Source organism: Lepidochelys kempii, chromosome 8, assembly GCF_965140285.1.
Source record: "Lepidochelys kempii isolate rLepKem1 chromosome 8, rLepKem1.hap1, whole genome shotgun sequence".
Classification (NCBI taxonomy): Eukaryota; Metazoa; Chordata; order Testudines; family Cheloniidae; genus Lepidochelys; species Lepidochelys kempii.
In genome coordinates, this window is record NC_136387.1 from 12823126 (window position 1) to 12850374 (window position 27249).

General features: G+C 41.5%; 2 protein-coding genes across 2 annotated transcripts in view; both read left to right on the plus strand.

Annotated features, from left to right (window-relative positions):
* The first annotated feature begins 1348 nt into the window (after positions 1 to 1348).
* On the plus strand, positions 1349 to 25504 carry PPP2CA (protein phosphatase 2 catalytic subunit alpha). The gene is made up of 7 exons (XM_073355581.1): positions 1349 to 1697; positions 19251 to 19460; positions 21548 to 21721; positions 21948 to 22037; positions 22517 to 22678; positions 23227 to 23345; positions 24765 to 25504. Exons 1-7 carry the CDS (start codon positions 1596 to 1598, stop codon positions 24835 to 24837), a joined length of 930 nt encoding a protein of 309 aa, XP_073211682.1. The 5' UTR covers positions 1349 to 1595; the 3' UTR covers positions 24838 to 25504.
* VDAC1 (voltage dependent anion channel 1) overlaps positions 1801 to 27249 on the plus strand; it is a 352647-nt gene continuing 327198 nt past the window's right edge. Inside the window, exon 1 of the mRNA XM_073355584.1 lies at positions 1801 to 1805. The gene's annotated coding sequence lies outside the window, so the exon portion shown is untranslated. The remainder of the gene's footprint in view (positions 1806 to 27249) is intronic.

The window sequence follows — 27249 nt, forward strand, 5'->3', positions numbered from 1 at the left end:
TGCAATCTTACCTTGAAGTGTTATAAAGGTGGTAGGAGAAGGGATAGAGTACTGAGCCAGGGGGGTCTCTGTAAGAGTGACTTTGCTAACAAGGACCATGTGCCCACCACAGCCCTCTGTGACTTCTCTACTAGAAATGAGTGGATCCAGCAAAGGGCAGACCATTCACTCCCGCGGGATCTCATACATGTCATTAACACTGTATGATCAACAGCATGAAATGCCCCAGCAAGGTCGAAGAGGATGAACGTAGAGACGGGCTCGATCTCCTCGGCCAGGAGCAGGTCACTTTAGTCCTAGCTTTCCCTCTCCTAGACAAAAGAATGCTTTTCGCTACGTCTCACTGGGCATGCTGACCCTTCCTTGTAAACTGAAAGCTTCATACCGCTTCCAGCTCATCAGCAACTTTACCCTTCTGTTGTGTCATGGTGACTCATATCAGCTGCATATCTGATGCTCTCAGGAAAACCACATAGCTGATGACAGGTTTCAGAGCAGCAGCCGTGTTAGTCTGTATTCGCAAAAAGAAAAGGAGGACTTGTGGCACCGCAGAGACTAACCAATTTATTTGCGCATAAGCTTTCGTGAGCTACAGCTCACTTCATCGGATGCATAAAAGTGGAAAATGCAGTGAGGAGATTTATATACACACAGACCATGAAAAAATGGGTGTTTATCACTTCAAAAGGTTTTCTCTCCCCCCACCCCACTCTCCTGCTGGTAACAGCTTATCTGAAGTGATCGCTCTCCTTACAGTGTGGATGATAATCAAGGTGGGCCATTTCCACCTTGCTATCCTACGGGCCAGGTGAGGAACAGACACCAACGTACGGGCTCCCTGGAGCGGCTGTGGAGGGAGTACCCTGCTGGGGGAGGGCGGAGTTGGGCCGGTTGCCTGGAGTCAGGGGCGGCACCCTCTCGCGAGGGACGCCTAACACCGCTCTAGTCTGGATCCCGGACTCCGCGTGGGAGCCCGACTACAGCACCTCCAGCTGTACTGCGCATGCTCTGATCGTCTCCAGTCGCTCAGTTCTGGCACCTTCACCCGTCGCTTCGTTATGGGTGCTGCGCATGCGTCCCTCTGCTCTCCTCTTCCTTTTGCTCCAGCGGTGCACATGCGTCCTTCCATTCGTCCGCACCTCGGTGTGAGCATTGCGCATGCGCTAATCCTGACATCGCTACGGCGTTGAAGTAAGCGTGCGCTGATATTTCGGGCTTCGTCCCTGTGCTACGATCATTACGCATGCGCTGTCTCTTTTCGGCCGGCCCCGCCCTCTCACTGTAGGTATCACGCATGCGCTGCCTTCCCGTCCACTTCTGTGCATGCGCTGCGTTACCCCTCCCCCTCCGAAATGAAAGCAGAGGGGGTGACGTCAGGGCGCGGCGGCCATTACACGGAGGGGAGCGGAGAACGAGTGAACGCTGGAAGCGCTGCCGGGAGCCGGACTCGAGCTGTGGAAGCTGCTAGCGCCTCCCGCCGCCGCGCCTCCCCTGTGTCCTGTGAGGCCGCGGCCGCTGCCTGGAGCGGATCGTAGGGGGTGGCGTGGCAGAGCCCAGCGGCAGGAGCCGGTGAGGAGAGCGAGCGGTCGGTCGGTATGGAGGAGAAGGTCTTCACCAAGGAGCTGGACCAGTGGGTGGAGCAGCTCAACGAGTGCAAGCAGCTGTCCGAGGGGCAGGTGAAGAGCCTCTGCGAGAAGGTGAGTGGAGGTGGGGGCCGGGGAGGCAGGGAAGAGCGAACCTCTGCGGTGAGGCGAGACCTGGGAGAGGGAGTCTGGGCTGGGGGCGCGAAGCGGAGGGGGCGAGCAAATGGAGCGCCTCTGACCGGGTGAGGGGAAGGAGGGGGCTGGGGAACAGCTTGGGGGGGGGGGTTGGCCTCTCCGAGGGGCAGCTACGGGAGTCCCTGTGGAGCACGGCAGAGTCGGGGAAGCGGTGTTGGTCGCGGGGGGGGGCTCCGTGGATGAATCTCCTCCGGCGGGGCCGATGTTTTCTAGCGCCGCTGCGGCTGCCTGAAGCTGTCTCACCCCGCGGGGATAGCGGGTCCAGGAGCTCCGGGGCGGGCGGGCGGGCGCGGGGTATCCTCCTCCCGGGCAGCTCTGCGCCCCCTGTCGCTCCGCTCGGAGACTGACTCCTTCGGCTGCTCTTCGCTGCCGCCTAAAATGGCGCCTCTCGCCGTGATCCTCCGGGCGAAGCGACTCCTGTGTACATCAGCCATCCTCGGCGCTCAGGGTATTTCGCTCTCGGTGTCATCGCCTACCTCTCATTGGCTCCGTGCTAGACGTACGAAGGCAAAAAATCCGAAAAGCCACCTTTGCACGTCGTCCAAACGCTAGCCCTCTTCTCCCCAGTGCCCCAGCCCCGCTTTCCATTTTAAAAACGTGTTTGAAATATCTTTGGAATTGCTCAATTGTATGTCCAGAAGATGGGAGCGTTGTGGCCACAAATTTGTGTCTTCTGGGTTATGATGCTAATCTCCAACCCATTCTGTAATCGTTGCCATGTTGGAGCACCTGGGAACAAGATGCCAGTCCCCTTGGGGCAGTTAATACATGTTTGTTTTTCTTGTAACAGTCTGTCAAAATAGCAGGAATTATAATGGAAGTGGAAATTTTATTTTAAGGTGGTAATGTAACTGTTCCCATCCCCCAAAAGTAATTTGAATTTGGGATTTTCTGACTCCTTCATTGCATTCATTTTTATTTTTAACTTCATTATGTGTTTGGAATGGCCTTTAAAATGTAGCTGGGAATTAGATTAATTTGAGGTATTGGTTTCTGGTTGTAGGAGTTTCTAAATTTTGTCTAAAGTAAACTTAAATTTAAGAAGTAACAAATTTACTTCTTGTTTTGTAACTGGAGTTGTTATGGGTGTTGAGGATTGGATGTTATAATCTATTTTGCAGGTTGTTCCTATGCTCATGGTTTTCATAAGTTTAGAAAAGCCCTGCAAAATTTACCTAGAGAATAATCATTTAATACTCTACTTTAAAAAAAAAACAAAACAAAAAAAAAAACCTAGTGGTTGGACAGGTACATTTTCATGACAGTTTTGTAAAGTTGTTAGAGGATGTACAATTTCTTGCTTTTTATTTCCCCTTCAAAGTGTGCATTAATGCCAGAAGGTGAAAAATTTATGCTAGTGCAAATTATTTTGGTTTTTCTTAAACCAGTCTATTTCAGTGCAGTGGCTTTCTGACGTGTTGTCACCAAAATCTTACATGTGTGCAAATACAGTAACTCCTCACTTAACGTTATAGTTATGTTCCTGAAAAATGCAACTTTAAGTGAAATGATGTTAAACTAATCCAATTTTCCCATAAGATTGAATGTAAATGTGGGGGGTTAGGTTCCAAGGAAATTTTTGGGGGGCAGACAAGGCATTATATACTGAACTGTACTGTGGTTGGGAGGTGCCCCTAGCTTACTCCACACAGGCACAGCCCACTGCAGACGGTGAGGCAGGCAAGGATGCTAGGAAGCATCTTTGGGCAGCGGCAGCTTCTCCCCAGAAGAACAGGCACCGACTTTGCTGGGGGATGCTCCAGGCCCACTTCTTCCCACCCCCACTCTACGTCCTCCCCGGAGCACACCGTGTCCCCGCTCTTCCCCCTCCCTCCCAGTGCTTCCTGAGGAGCAGTGGTGCTCCTTCCTCTCAGAAAGTCCTAAGCGCTGCCAAACAGTTGTTTGGCGGCAGGGGTAGTGCTGGGAGGGAGGAGGAGGTGGCAGAGAAGAGGAACTTGTGCAATGCTCCCTTTACACACAACTTTAAACGAGCATGTTCCCTAATGGAGCAGTGACGTAACTTCGAAACAATGTTAAGTGAGGAGTTACTGTAGGTAACTCTTAAGTAAATGGAAACCTGCACAATGGTAAGATCACTTGGAGCAATTAATGATGAGGCATTCTCATTCCTGGGTTTTAGAAACACTTTTTGTGTAGGTCACAGTACCCTCTGCTTTAATACCGACCTGCCTTTCACAAATGGCGTTCTAATTTTGAATACTGATCAAGTTATGTTGACTTACTATCAAAAAGTTTTTATGGCTTAGCATAAGGATGTGCATGTAATTCTAGTGTGGGGGAAATATTTGCGGAGTGTGAGAGACATCACTGATCACCTACTGTAAATACTCTTACTTTATCACTAATACTGAAGAACTACAGTGTGTTGTTTGAATCTGCTTCTTTCCAGAGGATTCTTTGTGATCTTGATAGTCACTGAAAAGAACTTTAATGTGCACTTGTCTATTAATGTACTGAGTCCAAACTTTACAACTGTGAAGTATTCCAACGCTTTAATTTTGTTCAAATAATGGCACATATTTAATTCTCTGAATTATAATGTTTCAAATAGGTAATAAGACATATGTGCAAAAATTAATTTTAGTCATATGATGCTTGAACACAATATACTAATCTTTTTCTTAAATTAATCTTCCAAGTGATATATAAAGTGGTATCCTGGTAAGTGAGTTGATGCCTGTACCTATGCTTTAATACTTGTTAAAATAATGCATAATGTTTTACAAATACACAAGACTAGTTAAATTAAACACCATGACAGTACCTGAGTTTATCCATCTTGCTGCCAAATGGAATCCACATCCCTGAGTTAAATGCCCAAGCTTCCCTGTATGATGCATGGGGAGAGCTAGGTGCCTAAGAATGGAATCCATAGAAGCCGGCAAGTTGAGCATAGAAATGCCATACCTCCCCCGGCATGAGTCCCACTCCTCAAAGGGAGTTATTTGCCAAACTCATTTTTGGGGCTCACAGCCATGAACTCTCTCCTAGAGTTAAACACCCTAAGCCAGGGGTGGGCAAACTACGGCCCTACAGCCATTTTAATCTGGCCCTTGATCTCCCACTGGGGAGTGGGGTCTGGGGCTTTCCCTGCTCTGGCGCTCCAGCCAGGGAGCAGGGATGGGGGGCTGCTCTGCGTGGCTCCCAGAAGCAGCGGCCTTTCCCCCCTCCTGCTCCTATGCATTGGGGCAGCCAGGGGACTGCACGCTGCCCCAGCAGCTCCCATTGGCCGGAAACTGCAGCCAGTGGGAGCTGCAGGGGTGGCACCTGCTGAAGGGGCAGTGTGTAGCAGAGCCACCTGGCTGCATAGGAGTGGGGGGGCATGCTGCTTTTTCTGGGAGCCACTTGAGGTAGGCGCCACCCAGAGCCTTCACCCCTGAGTCCCAGCCCCCGTCCCAGTCCTGGTCCCACCCTGGAGCACCCTTCTACACCCCAAACCCCTCATCGCTAGCCTGACCCCAGAACCTGTACCCCCAGCCTGGGCCCCAACCCCCTGCTTCAGCCCTGATCCCCCTCCTACCCTCTGAACCCCTCGGTCCCACCCTACTACACCCCAAACCCCCTAGCTCCACACCAGAGCCTGCACCCCCACCTGGAGCCCACACTCCCCCACTCAGCCTGGAGCCCCCTCCCGCACCCTGAACTCCTCATTTCTGGCCACACTCCGGAGCCTGCACCCCCAGCCAGAGACCTCTCCCACACCCCAACCCCAATTTTGTGAGCATTCATGGCCCACCATACAATTTCTATACCCAGATGTGGCCCTTGGGCCAAAAAGTTTGCTCACCCTTGCCCGTAGCCATTTCTTGCCTCCTCCCTCAAAAAAACAAACTGAGGAGGAGATGGTAGTGCCCCCTTATAACCTTTAGCCTGGTGGTTAGCGCCCTCACGATGTGGTGGACAATAGGTTCAGATCTCCTTCCCATCTGATTTGTACCAGAGATTTGAACCTGTCTCCTGCCTCTCAGCAGAATGCCCTAGCCACTGGGCTAAGTGGTATTCTGGGGTTGGTATTTCAGTATCTTCCATTGAAGCTGTTCCACTATAGATAAATTAAATATTAATTGGGCCGGAGAAAGTGACTATAGTTCAGTGGGTAGGCCATTCTCCTGTTGGGTGGGAGATATGGGTGCAAATCAGAGGAAGGAATTGAACTCAGGTCTCCCGCATCCTTGCAGAGTGCTATAACCACTTTTTTAAAGGTTATATGGGGTGAGCACCATTATCTTTCTGTGGGGTTCTGTATGGGGCCTGATCCAGTAGATGTGCTTTAAGGCTAATTCTAATAATGCCTACTGGGTTGGGCCCCTCAGGGAAGGTAGTGGTGGGAGAACACCTCCTTTAAGGTCCTGCTGGGGCTTTAGGCATGAGAGAGTCATCTGGAGTCAGGACTGAAGCAATATTTCCCTGTTTGCTGGTAGGTTTTTAGGTGCTGCTGGGACTTCACGAAAATAAACGTATGGACCTATGGTATTAGGCGGAGCTGCTGAATGGGTGTTTTGAGGATCTAAATTTTGGACTTAGGTGGCCAGAGTGGCAGTTAGATACATTATTTCTTCCTTTATGGATCTTTCCCACAGTGCTTATGTATAATGGTGATGAAATACCTCTTATACTGCTGGTAGGAAAGATGACATGCTCAAAAAGGTACTCAGTACATGTTGATGTAGTCCTGTTGGAAAGAATACTGTGTTAACATGCACTACGAATCTTTTAGAGTGCATCAACAGGGCCTACATAAGTCAGGTAGAATTCTTCCGTCGACCTAACGCTGTCTACATGGCTGGGGTTTGATTGGCTTAACTGTGTTGCTCAGGGGTGTGGATTTTCCCTATGTCTGAGTGACTTAGCTGGGTCTACCCAACTTTTTAGTATAGACCAGGCCCTACTGACTCTAAAGGTAGTTTCAGTGAGAGATTGGAGTGGAAATGAAGCTTCCTGGTGGTTCCAAGACATGAAAAGAAGGCTGGAGAGGGAGGGAATAATTGAAAATTGAATGGGATTAAGGGAGGGTTTATTAACAAAATGGGATGCTTGAAAGTGGGAGCTGAATTAAATAATAATTTAATTATGTCCCTTTTAAAGGGGAATGGTAGTATTGACTGTATAGTATGTTTTACAGACTTCTTTTAGTGCTGTGGTTAGAAAAATCAGTTTAGAATGGATTCTTGTATATTTTGTCCATAGCTTATATCTGATAAGGATCTTCAGACTTTGAACTCTGCCATCCAAGAAGTTGTATGCATTGTAAATTGGAGCTAGTGAAATAGAAATAAGCCTAAGAGTTCTGTTCTTTCCTTCTTCAGCTCTCCTGGTTAAGAATACATGTCTGTTTGCATTATTCCATGCTGTAATATGATGACTCTGATCTAGTTGCTCCATTAATATACCACTTCATAGTATTGTGCCTGGTCATATGGCTAATGGTGACTATGCTATAACTTGGCAAAATGTCCACTGGATGTGTGAAAGAAATAACTCCTTGAGTAGTACCAGCTTCAAAAAAAAAGTTTAAATTAAAAATACAACTTCAGTAATGAATGGTGATCAGATTTTTTTCAACAGTTGATATTTATTCTGAGATGAGTGGTTTCTTAGTGTATAACTGACACATTTTACAGATGTTGCTTTGCATAAGTATTCCATAGGCTTGAATTCTTAACAATATATTAAAAATTTGGACACATCACTTAAACCATAGGTTGTTGCTTTTTGGATGGCTATGCTGCTAATGTTAATTTTGATAACATTGCGTTGGGTGAAAATTCCTTAATGTGTTTATGTATTGAGGGCAGTATAAATCCCCCATGATCAGGTTTAGACCAGCTCTTACGTGAGTATGCAATGAAGGGGAAAGCAAGGCATAAATTAAGTTCTGGAACATGAGCTGATTTTCATACTCCTTGGTGTCCACAGTGCGTTACTGGGAGAAGGGGCAATGGTCTGGTTGCCCCCTGGCCTGTCGCAGACAAAGTATGCTGAAAAGAGATGTTGCAGGGGTGTGTTGTGTAGCTTCAGGAGGTAGGATGCCACCTTATAGATACATTAAGGGCTGAATTATAATACTATAGTTTCTAGAAACACCAGTCAGTATCTTGTTTATATGACAACTAGCACAAAATAGGTACGGTCCCTGCCCTGGAGATCTTACGGTTTATAATTTGGCTACTCTTTAGGTTTTTTTTTTTTAAGGGGGGAGTCCATTATGTAGGAAAATCTTTTCTTAAAGGGTAGTTGTAACTGCTTTTGTTCTACCTCTGTATTTCTGTTGCTAGCAAAATTAACTAGTAATGAATAGGTACAGTTAAACCAGTACTGAACATGGATTAACTGCAGGTGTGGCAAGAGCAAACCGCATTCAGCACTCTTTCAGAAACTTTGGTTCAAACCTGCTCTTACCATAGTTTCGGAAACAGTTTGGAACACTCTGTCCTTGGCAACACTTCTACTTAACCCATGTTCAGCACTTGTCAGCAATAGATAACTTTCCTAGTGTAAACAGGTTTATAAAGCCATATGAACTCAATTGAACATACTTTTGTAATTAATGGCATAATTTACTTGTTACAAACTTTTTCATTGAGTCAACTCTTCATAGCAATCTAAATTTGAAACCTAATGTGTACTTCTAGTTTAGTTTCTGACACTATTTACAATTGAGAACAAACCTAGAAAGCAGGTAATTTATGCCCATTGTTAGACCTCTGAACTTGACTGTCCACTCAGCTTTAATTGAAGTGGTGGTGGTGTAGGTTGAAAGCACAATCCGTAGCAACAAAGCTTGCTTATGGATCCTGAAGGCTAATTTAATTTGATTCAGGAATGCCAGGCCACACAACTTGTATCTTAACTTTATGCAAAACTGGGTAGCTCATCAAATTGTCTGAGAGCTCTGTAAAAATGAGCTTGCTTTGTTTGAACTTACTGCAGGCAGCTGAAAAATTGTGCTAAAGGGGCAGCCGGGGATTCCTTAGTGTAGGTGGCAAGCCAGCTTTACGTTCTTTCCCTTCTTGTGGGGCTCACTACAAGAGCACACCTTGAGCTTTGGAAGCTTGGGGGAGTCTGTTTAGCTATTTCAAGAGAAATGGAAAAGGTGATTGAGCGCTATCCTTGCCTCTGCCCCCTTGAGCTTGGTACAGCTGAGGACTGAGTCATTGATGTGGAGGGCATACTGTCACAGCTTGCACTTTTAAATAACTGTTGGTGCTTTGTGGAAACCATTTGATAACTAAAAATGTCCTGCTTTATTCGGCACTGGTGAGGCCTCAGATGGAGTACTGTGTCCAGTTCTGGGTGCCTCACTTTAAGATCTGGACAAATTGGCAAGAGTCCAGAGGAGAGTGCACACACACACAAAATTAAAGGTTTAGAAAACCTGATCTGTGAGGACAGGTTTAAAAAAAGTGGGCATGTTTAGTCTTGAGAAAAAAAGCCTATGGGGGTACCTGATAAGTCTTCAAATATTGTATAGGCTGTTATAAAGAGGACGGTGATCATGTTCTCCATGTCCGCTGAAGGTAGGCAGTAGGACATAAATCTGCTTAATCTGCAGCAAGGAAGATTGAGGGTAGATGCTAGGAAAAGCTTTCTAACTGTAAGGGTATTTAAGTTCTGGGAGTTTTACAAACTGGTTGGACAAACATCTGTTAGAGGTGGTCTTGGTTTACTTGGTCCTGCCTCAGTCCAGGGCTGGATTTGATGATTTTTCGAGATCCCTTCCAGCTCTGTATTCCTATGATTAAACACTTTTTTACGAAAACTATCTTTTCACTCTTTAAAGTAATCTTAGTTCTTATGAAAAATAGTGGTTGCTAATATAATGCTGAAATCCTATATCCACAGAACAGGTATGTGACAGCCAGCAGCAGTGTTGGCTTACCCACAATGTCCTTGCCATGTACTTCAACCCTGATCTTGGGTGTGAGTTATTGTGCTTCAAGCATTTAACAGGCAGGACTGAACTGCTGATTCCAGTGGCCATATTACCAAATCAGTGTTCTGCTGAGAACTAACCTTAGGGCTCATCTACATATGACAGTTGCACTGGTTGAACTAAAGGTTTGACTTTTAACTAGTAAAATTGTGTGGAAATGCTTATTCTGATTTACTTAAGGTGAATTAGGAATTGGTTTAAGATAAATAAAAATAAGCCATCTTAAACTGAAAAAAGCATCCATGCAGAGGTTTGCAGTGATTTAACTAAATGTTTAAAAGTCGACTTAAGTTGAAGCAATATAACACTTTCATGTAGACAAGACCTGAATAGTTGGCTTCATGTACTACCAATCTGTTTTTGAACCAGTCATCTAAGGATGAAGGGGTTGTTTACTTAATTACCTGAGCCATCCATTCTGTTGTGACTCTTGTGTTAAGATTTCATAAACTTGAGTTCAAGGATGGGGAAAAGCAGCATGACCTTTGCATGGTGGAAAACATAGTGACAGTTGCTTCAGAGGAGCCTGTTCTATTGACATTTCTGGACAGGTCAGCTGTTGATGTTAAGGGAATGTGTTTCTTCCCACCCCCACCCAAAGTCTTTAATTTAGTCTAGTAACTAAAATGAATATTTTAGCAGGATGATGATGTTTCTGTGATTTCCAGAAGGGGAGGAGACAGAAATACATTAAAACTATTTGCAACCTGGATTAAATCTATTGCTTGGAGTTAAAAATAAAGGGTGGAGAGTGCTTTGGCAGAATTGAGCTTGAAAGCACTGTAGAAGCTTTTTTCCTTCAGAGGGGGGAAAGTCTTCCAAAGCATGAGGAGTGAAAAATAAATTGCCTACCTATATTGTAGAGTATATTCGCTTGATTTTATTTTCTAGTTAACATTCTTATGAATGAGTTGTTTGTTAACCTTGCTTCTATCAGTGCAGTCAGGTTGGTTCAGTCGTGCCCTCTGTTACTCAAGCAAGTAGCAATCTGTGGGCAGGGAAGTGTTTGTATCCTTCAAGACTGAGGATTGCTACTCACTTCAGGCAGCTCTATATTTTGTTACCGTGCCTTCAATTGGAATGGTCAGCCTCTGGGTAAAGCTTTTGAACTCCAGTAGTGGTTCAGTTTACTCATATTTAAAGTTAACCTACTATCCATATCCTTTTTACAGCTTTTGTTTTTGTTTTCACCCTAACAATAAAACCATAGGTTGCATGTAACTGTTTTGATCCTCTTTGGCACCTTTCTCCATGTCCCTGGCAATCATTAAAAGAAAGGGCAGCAAGTACACTGGATGGCTGTACTGTGTATTGTTGTACCAATAAAATAAAAACGAGCAGGATCTTATTAAAGGGAAAGGCAAAATACCACATTTATTGTGAATACAGAAAGAATTATAGTAAGCAGTTAGTTATAGCTATAACATTCCATTCAATCTCATATTTATTCACACATTCATTCATACACACACACACACCCACACCCACACCCACACACACAGGTTCTGCAAGGTTGTTATCATAGTTACCAGCCTTAGAGTTGCTCATGCCAAGCCACTGGCCAGGTGGCCTGGACATGAGGAGGGAGCAGGGCCTTGTCAGATGCTCATCTGATGCTCCTGGAAGTTGGTTTGCAGAATCAGACCCCAAAGTTCTCACTTTTTAGAGTCTATTTTTATAGGAATTTCTTATGTCAGTCTATGGGAATTGCTTCATCATGCTGTTGCTGAATCAATCAGCAGATAGCACATTCCTGATGGCTCCAAGATGTTATCTTGTTCTTTGGTTCTCCCGTCCTTGAGGCTGTTGGGTGGATTCCAGTCTGCCCTCGGGGGGGGGGGGGGTGTCTCGTCTGGTTATTTCCACTTGACACCTTCTTCAGCCGATGGACACTGGATTCTTAGGCTGGCACCTCCCTGATCATTCAGTTATTATCCACACCAAGCATCCATCCACATACATCCTCTATCTCTATTTTAATAACAATTGTTAATACAACAAAAGGGCGGGGAGTCTCTGGCTGTTGTTTCTGTTGTTAGAGTATTGCTTTGAGTCTCTCTCTCTGTGAATTGCTTTGAGAACAGACTCTGTCTTAGAATGTACTAACACAATTAGCAGCTTGCAAGTTTCACACATAGAGGGAGAGAAACAGTACCAAAAACCAAGAGACCTCTTAATTAGTAATACCCTGGAATTTAAACTCTGGGGAATCAAACTCATTTGTGATTTTAATACAGAACTTCTTTAATATGATCCAACAGTATCGATAGCATGTGTATTGAAGGGCCAGGCTTGCATTGTTTCATTAAGCCCTAAATATTCACCATAGCTGGAACTGAGAACATCTGGAAGTTCAGGAAGCTCACAATATCAAGGAGAGGCCAGAACAGAGTATTTTCAGTTCCAAGTAGTAGCCTGGCCAAATTGCTATTCCTCCCTCTGGATGGGCGTCTACTTCCAACTTAAAAGCTAAAATATGAACTAAAAGGCAAAAACCCCCTGGGGAGAGCCTTATCTCTTGATCTGACTCCTGCACATACCCACAACTTTCTCATCAGCAGTTTCTAAGGTTCAACATAGGTCACAATTGGCTTGTTAGGCTAAATGGCAGAAGAGGCCAACATCTGCATTCTAAGAATGTTCATAGAAGTGCAATTTTTTCAACGGACTCAGGTATTTATTATGTAGTCAAAAGATCCTCACAGCTTTTAAAATCCCCCTGATCAAAACTTACTCTTCCTTTCTCCTCTCCCACCCCCTGTGCTGAAACGTACAAATAAGGAATCTTTGCACACAAAGAAAAGAAATAATGTCCATCAGTGAATGGCCTTGCTTGGAATTGTGGTCTAGTACCAGGACCTGAAGCTGTGAGCCAAGGCCAGTCTTTATTCCATTCAGCTGATCATTTTGGCTTTAGTCATATCCTGTGTAGCCAATCTAGGGGAGGAAGTTGGAGGAATGGGTGGTGTCTTCAGCCTGGTCAGAGCATCCTCTTTCCTGGTGACTGAAAACAGCACATTATAGAAGAGCTGTTACTGCTGAAACCAGTCTCCATCTTGCAAGACATGCCAGTTTAACATGCTGGGGGCATCCAGGGGAGCAAAAGCAGCTCAAAGATTTGGTCTCCTAAAGGAGAAAAAAAACAAATATGCTAAACTGCTACACATGGAACAGGCCTACAGAGGAAATATCTTATTACTACTCAATGTATGCAACTTGGGGTTTGTGCTTGCATGAATAGCTCTGACTTCTGTGCAAAGATTGGGTATGCATGTTGACTTGAAATCATGTCTGTTAGGGATCTAAGAGGCTGTGATTTCTTCAGAATAAGATGATGTATGCAGATCATTTTAAATAAAACTTAAGATCCAAGCTCCTAGTTGATGTTTCTGTTACCTGTTGTTTCTTCGTGGCGTACACTGTGCTGTATGGGGTTTTTTGGGTTTTCTGCATCTACAAAATTCAAAGTAGTTCCTGCATTATTCTGTTTCATATTTGTATTGGGCATTTAGTCTTCAAGTTTCTCAGAGCAGGGATCCTATTTTGTCTGCAACGTTTGAGCTGTTGTAAAGTGCTACACTTACTAAATGATGATATAACTGATCAAATGCATTGGCTAGGAACTTCTGACTGGAAAACCATGAAAGGACCTGCAGAAGGAAATCCAGGAATGATTGAAAAATGATTGTGCCTGACTGGAGCACTCTGGCAGTGTAAAAAGGCTGAAAAACAGGTGAATCTAGGGAAATTCTCAGATGGCCAGAAAAGAGAAGCTCTGCTGGAGCAAGGCTGATATACACCTATGTCAAATTCATGTGGCCCCAGCATAGAGAGGTGGTAAATGGGGCAAAGCTGGAATGCAGTGTGCCCCAGCTATGCCCAGCTGATGTATTTTTAGAGGAGCTCCTGGGTGTTTTGGACTTTGGCAGGGCTATATCTGCTGAAAATCTACCCTGAGAATCAGGAAGCTGTAAGAAATGCATGCCAGTATGTATACATACACATGATCCTTCCACACCCATGTCTGTTGCATCAAGTAGAAATTCTGTGTACCAAAGAATGTGGGCCACAGCCTATGACTCTTGCTAAGTGAAACTATCTAGCTGCTTTTTAATAGCGGTGGCAGGTGCAGTTGACCCATCTTAAAACCAAATTGACTATTGGTAATAGTTACTGAAGGTCAGTAGACCCATAATTTGCTCTGTGCCTTAAAAAAATGACCTCCAACAAAATATTTGCACTGTGTATTTAAAATGATTGTTTTTGCAGAAAAGTGATCTGTATTCAAAAGCAAATCTAAAGAATAGTACTTCATATTTTTGTCTTCTTCCTAGGTACTGAGAGCTCATTACAAACTGCATAGAGTAGGGTGAGCAATAATCCAATAGTGTGTTAAAAAATACCATGTTAAATTTTCCTCTGATCATACTTGTACTACAGCATGTTGCAAACCAAATTCCTATTTTTGACTAAACCAATTTTGAGTCTCTTCCATTTGTAGTCTGAGGGCTTACTCTGTCATTGTCAAATTGCTTTTGAGAAAACTGGCTGGGTAAGCAGACAACTCAAATGCCAATTGTAAATGAACTTTAGTCACAGTATGACTAATCTGAAGTGTATTTGATAAGTGCTGCTTATGTCTTGAGCTTTTGGATTGCCCTGCTGAGTAAAACGGGTGGAATTCTCCATTAACAGCCTACATTACATCATGTTTTGGTGACTTCTCCCTCTGCCTCTTCTCTTTAAAGTGGAAATACAAATTTTTCTGTAGCAGTGTACTTCTGTCCAAGACTATTGCTTCAGCATAGGTTTTTCATAAAATCTGTGTTCATCTTGAAATCTTTAATTCTTTTCATATTCTTGAAATCTGTACCTCTGTGTTGTGGCTTTAAGACTGGAAAACATAGCTATTGTTAAAGTATGGGTATGTGCTCTTAAGATTAAACAAATATGGGTCTTTGAAAAGCTGACTAAGGGTGAGTTTAATATTTGAAAGTGATTTTTATCTCAAAGATAGGGACAACAAAGAGGTATGTGCAACTTTGATGTAAAGTGATGTTAACCTTGGATGAAAAGTTCTTAGCAGGATCTTCTTTGTAGCACTTGTGCTATTTTTGCGTAAAACTGCTTACACATTCTATTACAGCTGAAATTATTCCTAAGGACATTTAGTGGCAAATTTGTGCACCTTGACACATTTTTGTTCTTACAATGTTAACTTTAAACTCTAGTCAGGAAAAGAGATGTTTAACATAATGGTGAAGGTAATGTTTTTGAGAGTGAGGTTAGCAAGGCTTGATGGAAATATGCTCTCTTTTTAATGAAGAAATCCAGTTAGTAGAGAGACACCATAGGGAGTGTTTGAACTAATAACATTCTCAATACTCAAATTAACAATTGTGACAACTTCCTTGAGTTTGATCCTATGTTTGTTGTGCATGATTATGCATAATCAGTTACTTTTGGAAAAGACAAGTGAGCCACTTCTGAATGAATTTTTTTTTGTCATATTAAACATTTCATATTAAAGAACTGAATTAAATATGAAAACAATATTTGGCAACTAGCATTTTTGAAACATTGACTAAAATCTGTGCTCTGAGTTAAAGTAACTTAAGCCAGAATTCTGTCCTAAAGTTCCCATACCAGTAAGTAGCCACCGCCAGCCTTGTGTGACTTTAGTCTTGGACACAGCATGAGTAGATGCCACCAGCTGACCCAGGTTTCTTTTATGTCAGTTTGAATGTCTGCAAACTGGATTAATTTCATGATATGGATGTGTTATTTTCTAAGGACAAAGAATTCTGTCCCTCAGGTGAGCTTTGTGTATTCCGGGATACCTATCACCTTTTTGCCTTTAACTACTTTCCAGGTTTAGATGAGATCTGGTGAGTTAGATCTTCCTTTAATATTTAGTTAAAGTTTAATCCTCTCTGGCATTGCTTTGTTTAAAACTCTGTTTTATAGGTAATCAGCTGGATGGTGACTAACCTGAAATGTTATCTCAATGTTCCTGGATATTATCCAGTCTAGCAGCTATGGTAACAATGTGGAAACTTGGATATACAGAAGCATATTTCATATCAATGTTTCTGAATATAAACAGTACATTAAATGAAGGTTGTTGACTTGAGAAAATGTCTCTAGTTCCCTAAACTTTAAATCTAATGCTCTTTAAATGGACACAAATTAGTTCTACCTACCATGCTTTCAGAAGACTTCTTTGTGCTTGACAAAATAAAGTAAACTGGCACATGGGTCTAGATTGTCAGATTTTCTGTTTAGGACTTCAAACTGACCCTAAAGTGTAGGTGAGCTATTAGAGTTGAAACAGACTGTTCACGGACAACTTGAAGTATAAACTAATATAATTATATTTATATTTTAAGTAATCCGTGAACAGAGTTGAAACAGAGCTGGTGTACAGATATGTCACCGCTAGTTAGGCTATTCTTGTAAGCCTATTTATTGTTTCAGAACTGTAAAGCAAGATACAGATTGTTCATTGTAGCTCTACATTTCTGATTAGTTGTAGTGATGCATCATATTAAATAAGTATATTGGAGCTACAGAAGTTAAACTGAAATATCAGGGAGGTCTTTTGTAGAGAAGTATCTTGTTTATATTGCACATATCCCCTTGGCTTGGGAAGTAAAAAAAATTTTTTGGCATATATCCTGTGCCCAAAATGAGGACAAACTATGACAGCTGGCAGCAAGATCTCATTAAACTAATGCAAGGAATTGAATGCTTTAAGATTTTCTGTGCTATATTTTACTACTTTTCATATGAACTGATGTCTTCTTGTATGAAGCCTTTATGTAGGGCATACAAATGGCAGACCTAATACCTATGATACTGACATAACATTCTGTTCCTCCTAGTTTCCATACAGTAATGCTGCTTTTTTAAATTTTATTTTATTATTTTTGATGGAGAAGGAATCATTCCTTTATTTCACTGTGGGGTATTGCTTGACATCCTTTCCCCTAAGAGATCAGAGTAATGCATTTCTATTTAAATAGTCTCCACTGTGGAAAGAGTTGGGTTTTCCCCTCACAACCAGGAAGGAAACATAGAATTCTGGGTCATATTTTTTTAAATTTTAGGTCTGTAGCCAAGAATCTTTGTCCTGTGCAGTACATTAGATCTAAAGTATAAAGCGGAGAACCTAGATCTACCTTCATCTGTCTTTATTGCCACTGAGTAATTGAATGTGGAGGTTTTGGAGGGGGGATCTGAAAATTGTTTAACATATTTACACACTGCACAAAATTTAAAAGAATACTGTGTCAAGAGAGTAGGATATTGTTTTCTATGATGCTCAGAAAAGTTTGGGGGTGGCTTTAGTTTTTGGTATTGGCAAAGGGATGCATTTCTTTTGGGGGGGGGGACAAAAAGGGTAGAGATTACTTTAAAGTTAGAGAGGGTTATGAATTTATCTGCTAAGCCCAGCAACCATTAACACCAAGTAGCTGCCCCAGTCTCCCACAGCATCCAACAATGATTGATTAAGCTTAATGTTTCTGCTAAATGATGAGTAATAAAGTGACAATTACAGTATGAATATTTTAGTGTATCTGCACTAACCCATTGAGATAAATAGTTTGTGTTTCTCTGAGCTATTGTTCTAGGCTGTCTGTGGACATTGCTCTGCACCATGTAAAGGTCTCCAGTGGCACACTTACTTGCATGATGTCAGTCTTAATATTTCACAGTAGTCAATTGAAAACTTCTCCTTTGATCATTGTGGTGGTATACGTAGTGATTGAGTGGGATGAAGCCAATGATGTTACATGACAGGGAATCACTTTTCAGAATCTTCTTTTGAGCTCGTGACTTAAATTGGAAATTAAGCCAGAAATAAGTCTTTGATTCCAGTTTCCCCTAGTTGTAAGTAATATTGGGATTGATTAAATCAATCCGTTATCACAAATTTGGTGTGTTTCCATAAACTACTTCTAAAAACTAAAGTATTACATTTTGCAGAACACGTTAGAGTATATTTCTAGTTAGAAATCTTTCTAAATGCAAAAAAAAATTGTTCTTGAATCTGCAGGCAGTCTGAAACAATGATGTGTTACCCATTTATGTTGATATATCTCTGAAACCCGATAATGACATCAGAAATGTTAGAGAGCTTTTTCATGGCTCATGATCTCTGTAGAAAAAGGTGGTGTGTTTTACCCAGTATCTGGATTTGTTTAGAAAGACGTCTGACAGGAAAATGGTTGCAAATTGTAAAGGTTGAACCAATTGACTTTTTTCAAATATTTGATTTTTATGTCTTCAACATAGGAGTACAGGAGGGTGTGGAAGTAGATTAATTCTAAATGCATTGGAAGATCTGTGGGATGAATAAAATCTTGTGTATAGCGGAACCATTTTGACTTAAATATTAGAGTGAATAGTTTTGTGTTCAGTGAATTTATTCTAAATTCCTTGATATCCATAAAGATTTTTCCAAATTAGACACAACTTAGATTTTCAGTGGCCATAGTATGGTAGCCTTGTTGTGAGAAATAGTGTTAATATGATATGCTTTTAACTTGACCCACGTTTTATTTCTTTAGAAAGCCACCAACCTTCTCACTTCTAGGGTAGTACTAAAATAAAACTGCTTTTTTTAAAAATTGCCAAAGCATTCCAAGAAGGTTCAAGTCGATAATAAACAGGAATCGATTAATTCACTAGTGCAGGGGTTCTCAAACTTCATTGTACCGTGACCCACTTCTGACAACAAAAATTACTATATGACCACGGGAGGAGGGACAAAGCCTGAGCATCACTGCCCCGGTGAGGGGTCCAAAGGAGAAGCCCAAGGGCTTCCACCCCAGGGAGGTGACCTATAACTTGAGACCCGCCACCCAGGGCTGAAGCGCAGGCTTCAGCTTTCGGCCTGAGCTCCAGCATGTCTAAGCCAGCCTGGCAACCCCATTAAAATGGGGTCACGACCCACTTTTGGGGTCACGACCCAGAGCTTGAGAACTGTTACACTAGTGACATTGTCTTCACGGGGGCAGAATACATGAGCTACTTACCAGTGCGAATCAATACTGAACAATTTGAAAGCAACAAGGGAAGAATACCGTCTCAGAATCTTGAAATTACACTGCATGTTAGGCAGAATCCAGACTCCTTGATACTAGACCAGTAATAGCAGTGATAATGCTGCTATACTTGTAAAAGGTGCTATGGTATAGTAGGACCAATTAGTTTTCAGGCATAAACTGCTGGAACAGGCTTAATGTCTGCTTTCAAACCCCCCCTCCCACCCCCCACAACAACACAGTATTAAGCAGAATGACATACTTTGAGTTGAGTTATTTTAAAACTACTTTAAAAATAGTAAAGCAAGAATATGCACTTAACAAAATATTTGGGGTAAGACAGATCAGCCTTGAAAAGGCCTCGCAAAAGTACTTGAAGGGAGCATACAGTAAATGATCTGGGAATGGTAGAGCAGAGCTTTAATATCATGGCTGTTTGTAGACAATTTCTTAACTATTCTATTCCAGGCTAAAGAAATTTTGACAAAAGAATCCAATGTACAAGAAGTGCGATGTCCGGTCACAGTCTGTGGAGATGTCCATGGGCAATTTCACGACCTCATGGAACTCTTCAGAATTGGAGGCAAATCACCAGACACAAATTACTTGTTTATGGGGGACTATGTTGACAGAGGATATTACTCAGTTGAAACAGTCACACTGCTTGTAGCTCTTAAGGTAACATTTCCCCCCCTCAAGTTTATTCTGTATTTATGACTATATTTAACTTACTAAAACTGTTTTTATAATGTATACTTTTTGTGCTCTCTACATCTAACACTCTTGATAGATGTTACCTCTGTTTTATAGATGTAGAAACTGACACTGACTAAATGACTTTCTTAAAACCACAGTTTGTCACCAGCAGAGCTGGAACTCCTGAATCCCAGTTCTTTGCTCAGACTAGACTATTCTGCCTCAGCAAAAGTTGTGATTTCTAAGAATATTTTCTTGAAAACCAGTGCTGTATTAATTAATTAGAGTAACTTGCACTTCATGTTTGAAAGGGTTGGTTTTATAATTGTCAGTTTTCTCAAGTGTGTGGGTCTTGCACTGCTGGGCAACGGCTGGGGATGAATTAAGAGGGTTGGAGAGACTATCTACAGGTAGAGGAGAAAACTTGAGGTGTTTCAGGCCTGACTAAAGTATCTTTAGGCTCTCCCTTTTAAGTTTAATAAAAAGAAAAGGAGTACTTGTGGCACCTTAGAGACTAACAAATTTATTTGAGCTAAACTTTCGTGAGTTTCAGCTCACTTCATCGGATGCATTCAGTGGAAAATACAGTGGGGAGATTTATATACATAGAGAACATGAAACAATGGGTGTTGCCATACGCACTGTATTGAGAGTGATCACTTAAGATGAGCTATTACCAGCAGGAAAGCCGGGCGGGGGGGGGGGGGGTCACTCTCACAGATCTTGGGAGACAGGCCAGCCCTTGCTTACAGACAGCCCCCCCAACTTGAAGCAAATACTCACCAGCAATCACACACCACACAACAGAACTACTAACCCAGGAACCTATCCTTGCAACAAAGCCCATTGCAAACTGTGTCCACATATGTATTCAGGGGATACCATCATAGGGCCTAATCACATCAGCTCACTATCAGAGGCTCATTCACCTGCACATCTACCAATGTGGTATATGCCATCATGTGCCAGCAATACCTCTCTGCCATGTACATTAGCCAAACTGGACAGTCTCTCTACGTAAAAGAATAAATGGGCACAAATCGGACGTCAAGAATTATAACATTCAAAAACCAGTCGGAGAACACTTCAGTCTCTCTGGTCACTCGATTACAGACCTAAAAGTTGCAATTCTTCAACAAAAAAACTTCAAAACCAGACTCCAGCGAGAGACTGCTGAATTGGAATTAATTTGCAAACTGGATACAATTAACTTAAGGCTTGAATAGAGACTGAGAGTGGATGCGTCATTACACAAAGTAAAACTATTTCCCCATGTTTATTTTCCCCTGCCTCCCCCCCTCCTCAGACGTTCTTGTCAACTGCTGGAAATGGCCCACCTTGATTATAACTACAAAAGGTGTTGTCCCCATCTCTTCTCCCCCCCCCCCCCCCCCCGCGCTCTCCTGCTGGTGATAGCTCACCTTAAGTGATCACTCTGGTTACAGTGTGTATGGTAACACCCATTGTTTCATGTTCTCTATGTATATAAATCTCCCCACTGTATTTTCCACTGAATGCATCCGATGAAGTGAGCTGTAGCTCACAAAAGGTTATGCTCAGATAAATTGGTTAGTCTCTAAGGTGCCACAAGTACTCCTTTTTCTTTTTGCGAATACAGACTAACACGGCTACTACTCTGAAACTTTTGAAGTTTAATGAGTCAGGGTTAAACTAATTGGTTATAAATCTTCTGAAAATAGTATACTAAACTGAAAGCTACTAGGAGAAAGCAACTGAGAGCAGATAAAAGCTTATGTGAAATCCATGAATGGTAGTGGCCACAGACCTTATCTCAGCTCAGTTTGGGCCCATAGTAGGTCTTTGGCAGCTCAAGGTCTTTTATTAATACATTTTCTGCTTAAATGTTTTTACTCTTAGCTTTCTGCAGATTACGTCTGAAGAAATAGAACTGGTCTAGATAACTCTCTTCTGTTGGGCATTTCATGAAAAATATAATCTAGCCCTGTTCTCCCTTGGTTCTGACTTTTCCTTCTGGGAAGACTGACTTTTTTTTTTTTTTAAGGGAGGGAGTGATACTTGATAGTCATAATAAATGCTTTGTGTTGTAGGTCCGTTACCGTGAACGCATCACAATTCTTCGGGGGAACCATGAAAGCAGGCAGATAACACAAGTATATGGTTTCTACGATGAATGTTTAAGGAAATATGGAAATGCAAATGTTTGGAAGTACTTCACAGACCTTTTTGACTATCTTCCTCTAACTGCCTTGGTGGATGGTCAGGTATGTTGAAATTAGTCAGACAGTTTTTAAAAAAAGCTGGGTTTTTTGTTTCTTTTAAGAGTTGCTTTCAAGAGGTGTAGAGTCGAGATTAAATCTCAGAGCTCTTTCCTTACTGCTCATTTCTCTGTTGCAGTCTTGCTGCCTATTATATTTTACTAGCATGTTTATTAATATAAAATACTCGCAAATCAATTGGATGATTCTAACAGATGTACAACTCTTCCAGATCTTTTGCCTACATGGTGGCCTCTCACCATCCATAGATACACTGGATCACATCAGAGCACTTGATCGCCTGCAAGAAGTGCCCCACGAGGTATTGATAGATCTATTATCAAAATGTGCTGTTTGGACACAAGTCTTTCCATTTCAGCATACTTTCTTTATATCCTTGTGTACTTATATAAACAGTTCAAGAATGAAGTTCATGACAGACGCATGTTATTCATAGTGTGACGATGTCTGTGTCCCTGCAGACTGTCTGAAGGAAGGTAGTGGTACGCATACATTATTCTTGCCCGTGGTTTAGAGAATAAATTGGAGAAGGAGATCATACTACCATGCTGTCATAGCAAGCCCTTTTAATCTGAGGTCTCCAGTCTCTTCTTAGAGCAATTCCATTCCTCACGAAGATTCTTCACTTACTGTAATCAGTTGCCAGGGTTTCCCAAGTGTCAACTATGCGGTTAGTACATTTAAGTGAACACTTGAGTCTGATAGATATACACACAGATAGATAGATATCCCCCATAGGTCATATGGCTGAAAACTCATGACTTTAAAAATGTGTTACAGGGTCCGATGTGTGATTTGCTGTGGTCAGATCCAGATGATCGTGGTGGTTGGGGCATTTCTCCTCGTGGTGCCGGTTATACATTTGGGCAAGATATTTCAGAAACTTTTAATCATGCCAATGGCCTTACGTTGGTTTCAAGAGCGCATCAGCTGGTAATGGAGGTAAGTATTGTGCAGTTTTGTTTTAAATACCCACAATTTGAGCAGTTGATACTTAGATGCCATTATCCTAGTGCTTCTGTTTCAGAATGGGCTTCTATGGCAATACGCCGTCCTCCTCCGATAGGAGAAAGTAAAGACACCCAGAAGCTTCATCCTGAAATTGGAAGAGCATTAAACTTCTGTGTAATAGCTAATGTATCTAAAGTCAAATGCATTGCAACTACTAATCTTCTGCCTTGCTTTTGAGAATTCATTGCAGTTTTACAAAATTAAGATTTTTGCAGTTGACATGAGTAAATGTCACACAATAAAATCAATTACCTATTTGTCTGTTGCTGAATCTGTATTGATTAACTACTTCTTCTGATTCCTCACTGCTTAGATTTTAATGTCCTTAGATGTTCTACCTAGAAGGGTTCAATGAGCCATAATCTGTGAACCACTGAGACTGTCTAGTTCTTACAGCTGCATACAGAGAGAAAAAACAATGGATGTTTGAAGGACACCTTAATAAAGACTTATTTGATTTTTGTATTTTCCCTCTTTAGGGGTACAACTGGTGCCATGATCGGAATGTAGTAACAATTTTCAGTGCTCCAAACTATTGTTACCGTTGTGGCAACCAGGCTGCAATCATGGAACTTGATGATACCCTAAAATACTCCTTGTAAGTATTTAAATATCAGATTCTCATTAAGCAATGTAGTTAAGAAAACAGTTGTAAAAATAGATCCCTTTATATTGCTGTGGGGGAGAGGAGTATGGTAACTGTTAAGACTAATATCAAATGCCAAATCTAAAAAGGGCATAGTGAATGGTGGCTGTCCAGGCATCAAGTAGAGTTAATTCTTAACTGCAATTCTGAAACTCTTTAAAGATAAAATTAAACTTCAGTAGCTCTACAGAGCTGTACAAATAGAAAGCACTTATATGAATGTTGAATATTAAGACTAGATAATTTGAATGTGGAAGGAGAAGGATTGTTAAACACTGATTCCGGAAGTTACATTTCAGACATGACTGAATTAAACACTTCATATTGCAGCCTCTCTCTCTATATAAAAAACGTGACTTGATATTTACTATTTTAAACTATTTTTTTTGTTTGGTTGGTTTTTGGAATATTAGCCCTTTTTCTTATAAAGCTGTCGTTGAAGCTCAGCTCAGATCTCTTCTCTGATAGTTCTAAATTCAGAAAGTATATTTCTTCCAATGTTTGCCCCACATCAGAGGTTATTAGAGTTCTTCATACGTTTGATTTCTGTAGGGTGGGGTTATACATTGAAAGCATTTAGTTATAACAGTGGTTTTCAACCCGGGGTCTGTGGACTATATATCAGGGGTCTGCAAAAGGTGACTCTGACAGTAAAGCTTCAGATCCAAGAAGAGGCATTCCAGTTTTCTGCTCAATCAAAAGTATGTGAATACCCCCACTTACAGGTCAAAATCCAGAAGTGGGTGGTGTTACCAGAGAAGCCCACAGGTTAGCGCCCTTCCTCATGTTGCATCAAATGCCGTGCTGAGCATACACAACATTTATAGTTCAATTCTGTTCAGTCAGTCTAAGACTTCCATGGTAGGGATCCGTGAACCATAGGTTGAATTTCCAACCTCTGTTCAAAATTTATTAGGGGTCCCCAAAATGAAAAAATGTTGAAAAGCACTGAATGCTTGGAATATGAAAGACAAGTGAGAACCTGGAAGTGTGGCATACTGCAGCAATGATGTTGGTACCTTGTAGACTTCCTAAATGCACCCTGATTTGTGGGTATTGTAGAGAATACATTTTAGTGGCAGCCTTGGATTTTTTTCACCAGTCGTCAGTTCATATTGACTGTAGAAAAAACCCATTTAAGCTATGGGCTCCAACTTTGGGTTTAATATTGAAGAAAAGGGTACTTGAATATAATGTAAAAACACTTCAGAAGACCTTCATAGCTTGAATAAGCAATTCTTTAAGAAACACACACACCACCAGTCCCAGAATTCTTATGGGGAAGACAGCTAATCTGGTATACATATGGTAATTATGAATTCAAGTCAACAAAATCTGTAGCAATTTGAATAAAAACGTGTTTTCTTTCAGCTTGCAGTTTGATCCAGCACCACGCAGAGGTGAACCACATGTTACTCGTCGCACCCCAGACTACTTCCTGTAAAGATTTTACACTTGTACAGTATTGCCATGAACCATATGTTGACCTAAAGGAAATGGGAAGAGCAACAGTAACTCCAAAGTGTCAGAAAATATTTAACATTCAAACTCGTTTTCACATGGACCAAAAGATGTGCCATAATAAAATACAAAGCCTCTTGTCAACAACCGTGACCACTTTAGAATGAACCAGTTCATTGCATGCTGAAGCAACATTGTCGGTCAAGAAACCCGTTTCTGGCATAGCACTATTTGTAGTTACTTTTGCTTTCTCTGAGAGACTGCAAATATTAAGATGTAGACATTAACACCTCGTGAATACATTTAACTTTCCATTTAGCTATAGCTTTATTCAGCATGACTGTAGATAAGGATAGCAGCAAACAATCATTGAAGCTTAATGAACATTTTTAAAATAAGTACCAAGCCCGCCTCTTATTTGTGTTCTGAATCTGTTCTGATTTGTTTTTTCAGGGAATACTGTTTAATTTAATTGTATTGATTTTTGTCTCACTCATTTTTTCCTTCCCCATTCTGCCTCTCCTTCATTGTCCCTTGTAATTGTCCAAGCATAGTGAGTTATTTTGAACAGAACTGTTTTTTTCTGTAAAATGATGTTACTGCAGGAGAACACTGCAGTGTTTTTTCATAATAAACTTGTGAACTAAGTATCTCAGGTCAACTCTGTGCTGGTTTTCGTAAAAGGTTGATTAGCATGATGTGTTTTAAGTAGCATCAGGGTAGAAGCATGTTCTGCAGTGCTCTTTAATCCATAAATAGAGAGGGGTTATTGAGCCATGCTTTAGTTCAATGTCAGTTTTTTGGGGGTTTTTTTTGCTTTGCAGTTTAATAGGGATTTTTACAAGTAGCTTGTACTCTGAATTGCTTTTGCTCTCCTTCCTGTCCCATGTTTGTAAACACTGGTCTATGGAGTGAACTTGCTACCTGATCTTAACTGACAACATTCCCTGCTGTCTCACCAGTCCTTCCTTGTTATGTAAATAGGCATGTTGGATTTTCTGTTTCAAGGAGGTGCAAGGCAGCCTGTGCAGAAGCATGTGAACAGAGCAGGTAACTTGGTGACATTCTATCTGCAAATACACAAAAGCAGCTCTCACGTAAAGTCAATGGGTGCTGCATAAATAGATCTAAGCACAGAATCTGAACTAAAATAGTTTTTTGCTTTTCTCCCTTTGCATAATCATCCAGATCTTTCTCTAAGGCCTTTCTCTAGTTTCTCTGCATAATCTGTCCTGATTTTAATTACTTGGAAAACCAAGGAGAATGTAATGTGTTTCAAGATTCCATGAACATGTTAGAATTGGTCTTCATAATGGGGTGGTTTAATTGAAAATTGGTGAGCTACATGGCATCATTAACCATTTAAAAAACCTGTTCAAAAGATTCCAAAGGAAGAAGTGCTTGCCTATTTAAAAATGTAAATATCGCTATTAAGTTACCTTCCTACAAGTTTGACAAATAGAAGCAATTGGACAGTTGTGTTACTTAGCACCAGAGAAACTGACAATTCCCATAAACAAAACTTAGATTAATTTTGAAGCTGAGTTGTCACTTGCTTTGGCAGAGTAAGTAATGTAAGAAATGAGCTGCACACCACATTTAAGGTGGTAGGAATTACCGTGTGTTTCAGTTACATACAGACAAACTATGACTTCCTGTTTCTCCTTTCATAGAATCGTAAAGGTTTGATTTTTTGCAGCTCACGTTACGAGTTAGTGCATGAGAACCAGAAAGAATCTGAATAGTCTATTACCATGAGTAAAGTGTTCTGAGTTAAAACTTTCAGTTTTAGTAACTTAAGACACTAGGAGCACCAAAGTCTTGTAGCCCTGGTCTACGCTCAGAACGTAGGTCAGTCTAGCAACACCATTCAAAAGTGTGTGAAATTCATGCCTCTAAAATGTAGTTAAGCCAACATAAGCCTGGTGTAGATATCAGTAGGTCGACAGAAGAATTCTTCCCTCAACCTAGCTACAGCCTGTGAATGGGGTGGATTTACTACAGCAACAGAAAACCTCTTCTGTCACTGTAGTAAATATTTTCACTACAGTGGTGCAGGTGCAGTGCTTACCTGTTGCGATTAGTGTAGACATTACAGGGACTTTTAACAGAATAAAGGGCTGTCTGTGAAGCACTATCACGTCATTGCCTTTTTTTCCTCCATTACTAATTGTGTAGTACTAGCAGCATACTTGTTGCTTTAGACAGGTGTGAAGAGAAGATCTCTAGAGCTTAACATACTGCTAAAGCTGGGTGAAACCTCTTTATGGGTAGAGTTAAAGCTTCATGAGACTGATAGTGTGAACTCAGCCTTCAATTAACATAACTGTCAGACTACATTAATCATAACCCCTTTGTCCTAGGCAGTGAAACTGTCCGGGAGTTTGGACTGAGT